This window comes from Gallinula chloropus (assembly GCF_964237585.1).
Source record: "Gallinula chloropus genome assembly, chromosome: 1".
Lineage (NCBI taxonomy): Eukaryota > Metazoa > Chordata > Aves > Gruiformes > Rallidae > Gallinula > Gallinula chloropus.
In genome coordinates this window covers 28,031,711-28,039,604 of record NC_140085.1, presented here as the reverse complement: position 1 = coordinate 28,039,604, position 7,894 = coordinate 28,031,711, and the positions used below count along the sequence as shown (strand labels likewise).

The 7,894-nt window shown below is 38.8% G+C and overlaps 1 protein-coding gene across 2 annotated transcripts in view; it reads right to left on the bottom strand.

Annotated features, from left to right (window-relative positions):
- Positions 1-1,578: 1,578 nt before the first annotated feature.
- Positions 1,579-7,894, bottom strand: part of SYT10 (synaptotagmin 10) — a gene marked incomplete at both ends in the record, with an annotated part of 38,236 nt that continues 31,920 nt past the window's right edge. For both annotated transcript variants that reach the window (XM_084268239.1, XM_084268240.1), the window contains 4 exons: positions 1,579-1,650; positions 3,151-3,280; positions 4,751-4,922; positions 5,285-5,405. In XM_084268239.1, coding sequence (XP_084124365.1) covers positions 1,579-1,650; positions 3,151-3,280; positions 4,751-4,922; positions 5,285-5,405 — 495 coding nt within the window. The remainder of the gene's footprint in view (positions 1,651-3,150; positions 3,281-4,750; positions 4,923-5,284; positions 5,406-7,894) is intronic.

Here is a 7,894-nt window from a genome sequence, read left to right as displayed (position 1 = left end):
AACGACACAAAACCAGCTATCATCCCAACATTCTTCTAGTCACAGTTTAGCTTTTAAAATCTCAGGCCCAATCCCACAGTCTTTGCCATGCTTTCCAGAAAGAAAAAAGAACAAAACCCTACCACCCTACCCCCCCAAACCCCAAAACCTAAAAAATCCCCCCAAAGAAACCAAAAAACCCAAACACCTGTCTGTCTGAGGTAAACTGCAGTGCTAAAAAGAGCTAAATCTGCAAAATAATATATATTTCTCTTCCAGTTTTTAAAGCAGCTCACTTCAGCCAACACTATTTTTTGTACTTCTGTCACTGTGTATTCTAATAAATGAGTTTACTAGTTTATAAAACTGTTACATTTAAATTTCTCTCATCATATATTGATACAAAACACATCTCAAATTCATATTTGACATATAATTCTAGGCGCAGCCAGACAGGGACCAGACACTGCTCCACGTGAGCTATCAGTCAAAGTAACTTCAAAGAAATCTAATACTGTCACACTAAATCAAGAATCAGAAAAATTTTCTGTGTTACTGCATTTTTGGTCAATTTTTTGAATAACTACAATAGATTAAATAAATTATTTTACATCAGACCATTTTCTCACCTAGTTTGACCTGCATGAAGACCGAATAAGGACTGCATTAAGGGCAGCAACAAATGGACTGTTTCAAAGGGCCTGGATGTACCTCATCAGCAGACAACTATATCCCTGTGGAGCCATGTAAATTTCCACACAGTTCCTTGCAGACACCTTTGCTTTCCACAATGATACCTGTATGTGTGCTGTTCAGTGCCATGCAGAGATATCCGCGCTAGCTCTTCTTCAGCTGGTGGGTAGCTGAAGGGAAACAGCCACTGAGCACAGCCAATTGCCTTGCTACATGTGCCTGGACAGGCTAACAAGTTCTTGTAGGTGCAGTGGGTATCTTGATTGCTGGAAGATTATAACTGCATAGATCCAGTTGGAATTCTGTTCCATAAAGGCAGAACTAAAACCCAGTGAAGCCAGTATGGTCCTTCTCATTGGCTCCAGTGGGCTTTTGATCAGCCCTTCCTCCCTGCCCAAGGAATGAACTGACGTTCCAGACACTCAAAACATGACATCAGTTGGGTATTTTTCATGCAACATTCAGTTCAAGGTTATCTTGAGAAGTCATATAGGATTTTAGTGCAATTTAGAAGATTACAACAAGAGCTATATATTACTATTTGCTTTCCCTCAAGAGAATTAGGCATTACAAGCTGCAGTGGTTTTGAATTGTGGAGGGTATTTTTTTCTGATTTGCCTATCAAAGTTATTGGTCATATCAAAATACTGCTTGGATATGACACTGGATATATGCCAGTGAGAAACCAGGTGAATGGATTTATATGAGGGAGGTTATATTTGGCTCAATTCAACTTGATTCAAACATTAAGAAATTATTATAAACTGTAATATAAGACTCAGAAAAATGTATTTTAATAAAAAAATACAGATACAGTTCATCTGCAGAAGCCAAACCTTCTATTTATGTAGATGTGAGTTACAAGGGAGCTTTGGACACTGAACATGATGAATCCACTCTTGTTCCTTAGGGTGTAAGCGGTGGTTTCGGTGATGAACAAGATCCCTGGCTATCGAAACTGGTTGCTCGGCCAGGTAACTGCAAGAAAAATGTCAGTTTTACAAATGCCATCATATCCAGACACTCATTTCAGAAAGTGAGAAACTCCCTCAAAGAAGAACCCAAATCACATCTAGTTCCTGTCCAGATCTAAGTCTTCGGCAGAACTAATAACTAAAAGAAATCTCCTAAAGTGAGCTCCTTAAAAGTGCAGTCAGGGGTGGTACATAATGCAGGGAAAGCCAGGAATTCTGAAAAGAGGCCTCTCTGCTGCACTGACTCAGTTTCTCTGCCTTCACACTTTAGGTGTTTTACTGAAATCTTGCTGTTGGACTTTTACCAACAGCCACTGGAGACGCTGTGCAGCCATGTGCTACACAGTGGGGAAAACAAATGTCCTGTTATGCCTCAGGTAACAACTCATATTCTACAGAGATTGGGTTTGGGGAGGGCTAAACAGTGTGTCCTCTGTTTCCCACAGCAGGGTCTGCTGCTTCTTGATGCTTCAATGTAATTTTTTCTGAACTAAAAGCTGTGAGCATTTTGTATAGAGAAAAAGAGTAAGATGTATCCACAGCAAGTTGAAGAGGAAGTCCAAGCCCTGGAACCCGTATATGTATATATATTTATATATATATTTATATATATATATATATGGGGAGTCTTATGAGGAGCAGCTGAGGGTACTGGGGGTTGTGCAGCCTGGAGAAAAGGAGGCTGATAGGAGGAGACCGTATCACTCTCTACAACTACCTGAGAGGAGGTTGTAGCCAGGTGGGGGTTGGTTACTTCTTCCCAAGGAACTAGTGATAGGACAAGAGGAAGTTGTCTCAGATTGTGCCAGATGAGGTTTAGATTGGATATTAGGAAAAAAATTCTCCACTGAAAGAGTGGTCAGGCATTGGAAGAGCCTGCCCAGAGGTGTGATGGAGTCACACTATCCCTAGAGGTGTTAAAAAAATACGTAGATGTGGTATTCCAGGACATGGTTTAGTTGACATGGTGGTACTGGACAGCTGCTTGGACTTCATGATCTTAGTGGTCTTTTCTAACCTTAAAGATTTTATGATTCTATGACTTTATGATTCTGTAATCACACATGCATTTCAGTAAGCTTCCAATAAGCATCTGAGTAACTCTGGAAATAGCTGCTGGTATATTGCCTCAACTTAGCAGGCCAGTTTCATATTAACATTTCAGCAACAAAACTTTCACGCTAATTTTTTTTGAATAAGAAATAATTGCTTTTGAATTACTTGCAAATGATTTTTTCTAAGTGGATGTAAGCTTCTTATCATAATCTCTAGAAATTTCAACTGTCTTAATTGTTTAATGATATAATGCAGTTGGCACATCATAGAAACTTGAAGTGGTGCATTTAGGCAATCAATAAACCCATGCAATTAGATTAGGTTGTTCTAAGTATCTTGGAGCTGCTCCATACATGCTGTGCTCATTTTCACAATTCTCAGAAACATGTAAGTGTGAGAGAGACAAAAACATTCGATATACTGAAGAGAGAATTCTGCTACTTCTTACCTCCACTAGTGGATGCCAGTGAGTTATTGGTTTACGTGGGTAAGCCAACATTTCATTCCAATGATCTCTTCCAAGCCCTTCAGCATCGATTCCTGTCCGACATACCCCAATGACCTCATTGTGCCCTACTCTGAGAATTGCAGAGACAGAAGGTTTTTTTAATAAAAATAGTTTTAATAACATCTGATGTATAATTCAGTTTACTGGTTTAGTGCAGCCCAGAACACATGCCCAAAGTTTTCACACTATTTATTACAGATATTAGTTGCAGTGGGAGTATAGTAATACTAAGTTCTGTAATCGTAGCATCAAAAACCTCCAGCCACTACCAGAGTGCTTCTAATAGCTGTAAAAATAGCAATGAAGACATAACCTTTGCCATTAATAGGTTACAACCCAAACAGCACAAGGATAGAAAAGGACCACAACACACCAAGTGATCCAGAAGGAAAATACAATTAAATTTTGTAGGAGAGGAAGGTCAAGGAAAATGGTGGAGAGTACATTTCCAGCTGCAAATGCTTCAGATGTTATTTCACAATCCATTTCCCAAGCCTGACTCTTGTGGTCATTGGAACTTCAGCCAAAAGTGTGAAAGCAATGGGTATAACCTTAATGTTTCATACTCCTAGCAGTGTGCCATAGAGTTGCTGAGAGACTTCAGAAAGTAGTTTTCTATACCTGACCTCTGTGTACCTCAGAATAACATTTCTTAACTTCCTGTTAGCAATAGCTTTGAAAGGAGCAGCTGGAAAGAGCTGGAAGTGTGCAAACTGCTGTGCTCTTCTTCCCCTAATGGCACTGCAGTGCCCCTTTCACATCCAACAGGGAAAGTCTTCCTGATAGAAGTTGGGACTATTGGAAATCTAATGGTAATGAACAATAATCTGGTTTCCTCTACTGAACTGGACTTTCGCTGGTTTTTTGCCCTGCGGTCTCAGGAGCTCATTACTAATAGCACTTGAATGAAGCAGACTTGGCTCAGACATGGTTCTGTCAGTCACTGTCTAGTTTAACCAGCAGCCGTTGAGCTGCTCTAAACAGGAGTCTCTTCCTGTCAGTTCTCGGTGAGGACATAGATAATTGAGGCTCAGATGTGTTATCAGTGAGTGCTGAACCCAAAGGTTACAAAGCTTCTTTATCGAGTCAACTGAATAATTACTACTTAATTCAATGCAGTGATTAGCATCTAATTATTTTTTAGTCATCAAGATTTTTCTTTGATTTTAAATACCTGGAACTTAAATAGAAATTAAAGGTCTGAAGGTCTTTTTTAAACCAGGACATACCTGATTCATAAAGCTTTAAAACAGCCCAGTCACCAGATGGGGACAGAAATGTATGCCAATGGTAGCAGTGGCCCATAAGATGTCTGAGCCATGTTTCTTCCTCATCATGGCTACTTATGATGCAGATAAAATGTCCTGTGCTCTAAAAGGCATGGAAGCTTTAAACCTCTTCAGAAAAAAAAAGACCCAAAGGCTTTATCTTTTGTGACACAGAACCCACTTGAAAGTTCAGGGAGGTAGAGAGCATTTCCTTGCAATGACCAGGTAACCTCTCATTGAAGATTAATGTTCAGAAAGCAACCTGTGCTTACCGATCGTAATCCATCACTGCAATGGAGAGGCTGACCTGGTCTACATTCTCTGGAGGGATATCAAAGATGATGGCCTCATTATAAACGGGATTGAGCGTGTTCTTCTTTGTGGTCGTTTTCCGCTTTTTCAGTCTTCGACCCTCACACATCAGTGACACTTTGACATACGGATCTGAGTAAGAGAATGTCAGTTGTGGAAATTTAGACTTAATGTCATTCAAATATGTAGCACAGGGGCAACATTTTTATTTGTCTTTGGTAAGAATTCGACTGATAAAATATTCCAAAGATTGAACTGACCCTGGCAAAGACTGCTTTCGCTATGCTGTCAGTGCCAAGGAAAGGTACAGACATTCTGAACAGACATACTGACTTCCGGAGTGGAGACAGCCAGGAGGTTTGAACCGGGCCTGTACCCATTCTCCTGCTACTTCCATTTCAGAACTGCACTACAGACACAAACCCCAAGGAATTCCTATTTATCCCCTTCTTGAATGGACTCTGCCTTGTTATTTTAAACAGAAGTAGATTCACCTGATGCACCGGTTATGTCCATTGCTTTGAGATTCCGACATTTGATGACTGTTAATGTCATTCTTCCAGCAGTAGGCAAATAACAGAGGGAAAACATTATTTCACCCAAATCTATGCTTTCCTGAAAAAGAAAAGAAACTATTAGAAACCTGACCATATTTCCAACAACTCAGTTCAGATCATGCAAAAATTTAATTTTGTTTTTAAGAGACTTCTTTTGCGGGCTCAGATGCTTTTGAAGAGGTCACAAACAATTTTCAGAAATTATTTCTATAAAATAGGGAAAGAGTACCAACAGTACAATACAATATTTTAGTGACAGGATCTAGAATTACTACACTGAGAAATTAAAACAAAATCAGAGCCAAAACTTTCAGTATTCCTGATATGCACATGTTGAATCACACAAATGAAAAGGTGCTGAATGTAGCACATCAAGTTTTGATGTTGAAAAGACTCAGACTTTATCCTCCTTTCAGAAAGAAATACTGTGGAACATTTAGATCACACATTTACACACCTTTTAACTGCTGGAATTTCTGTAGGACATTTATTTCCACACACAGGTATGCGTATAAAAATTTTACACTAAGTGCTTTAAAAAGATGAAAGTGTTTGTAGAAGTTGCTGTCTTTATTGGTCCCCCTGTTCTTTGAGGTGGTGTTCTGTTCTAGGGAAAGGCAAAGAAAAGGAGTAGCTCCTATACCTTTCCTGCCCTAAGGGTGACTTTTTGGAGGATAATATGCTCTGAAATACGGGTAAGGTCCATCTTCATAATCCTCGTAAAAGAGACAGTTTCTATGTTGAGTCAACGTGCTGTGAATTCATGCCTGTTGAACTCAACATGTTGTGAATTCATGACATTGCCACACACCAGTGTAAATGGAATCTAAGAGAGGTTCCATCAATTCTTACTTTTACTTTCTTCACAGTTGCACAACTTTCCTTATTCCATAAATGTTTAGTTGTTGAGATCTTGTGTTCTAAATTTGTAATTCCTGTACATCTATGATTTTTAAAGCGCCCCCCAAAAAGGCCAATGAAAATTGCATATTAAGAACAACTCCAGGTTTTTAAGTATGAGCTTGTAAAGAGCATGTAAGCAAGTCACTTCTGTAATGCAGCCATTCTCATGCCTGCTAAAGGACTTTCTTTGAATACTACTAGAAAAGCTTATTTTTAATATCCCAGCTTCAATATTTTATCTGTTAAACCTCCAGCTACTTCAAGAACACAAATTTGTTTGAGAACCGCTGGAGTTATGGCACAGCTGCTCTAGCATCAGAAGGCAAGCATGATGTATTTTAAAATGATATCTAGGAAAATAATGGTTGCTGTGTGGATGACAAATACATTGCTTATAGTTACAAGACAGACTGGGGCTTCTTGTTCACATTTTTCAGCGGCTTATATGAATAGTTTTATTGACTCCCTTCGGGTTAACGCTGTGTCTAAATTGAAATAGATATTTCAGATCCTTCTCAAGTAAAGATGGACTTAATCACCTGCTTCAGGGCTTTTGTTGGTGGTTTGGTTTTTTTTTCCCTGTGTCTCACACTCTAGATCAAAGAACATAGTTTCAGGACAGCTTTAAATTTTCTGTTGCACTGTTAATAAAATATTGACTTTTGTGTGGGTTGGTCAATTCACATGTTCAGTCATTTTGCTGGGAATCTGTTCTGAGAATTAACAGATTGACAAGTATGTGAACATGCACTGTGGGCAAATTTCACGCTTGTCAGGATTTCAGATTTCTCAGGATTTCAAAATGATTTAGCACATTCAGTCCACATAGAAAAAATCCAGCTATTTGACACCTCCTTAGCCCATCCCCTTACTTTGCAACAGAGGGCACAGAATTTTGTGCCACAGAGTACATTAATGATCTCAGTTTTCTATTTCAGAAAATATAAATAAAACTTGAAGTGTAATTATTTTGGATAATTTGTAAAAATGCCTAGTGTTCTCTGCAGTTTTTGTCATACCCAAAATCTTTTTTAAGCATAGCTTCTGTTGCTGGCACTACTTTCTGAATTCCAAGTCTGATCGTTGTTTCTCATATCCATATGTGAGAGAGACCTCACTCTTCTGTTTGAAAAAGAAAAGGTTCTCTCACACCCAGTGCTTCAACATTTAAGGTCTATGTTGAAGGAGGTGATGAAGATGATTTCGATCAAAAAACACAGTGGGCAGCTCATAAATGGGTCTAATTCTTCCTTCCTCACAGAGATTACATGTGTAGGTGAACAGAGAAAAAGCCATTTTTGCAAGATGGGAGTATGAACTTGAGTATTCTACTATTTCTTTTAGAAGAAAAATTGGATAGACACTCAAAGGTTTGGGCGAGCTCAAATGATAAGCAAGAATACAGACAGGACTATTTCCCATGACTTTAATATTTCAGAAGAAACATTGCTCAAAATACTTGCAGAACTACGTATGGTGGTTACTCTACCCTACTTTTCTGAAGAGCAGAGAAATCCTCAGTGCTTAACAAAAATGACAATCATTTGAGACTTCTGCTCGGTCTTTTTTCTTTCCTTTCTGAACATCACATACTGAAGTTATACTGAAAAACAGCTTGGAAAATCACCTGCATTCAAACCCGAA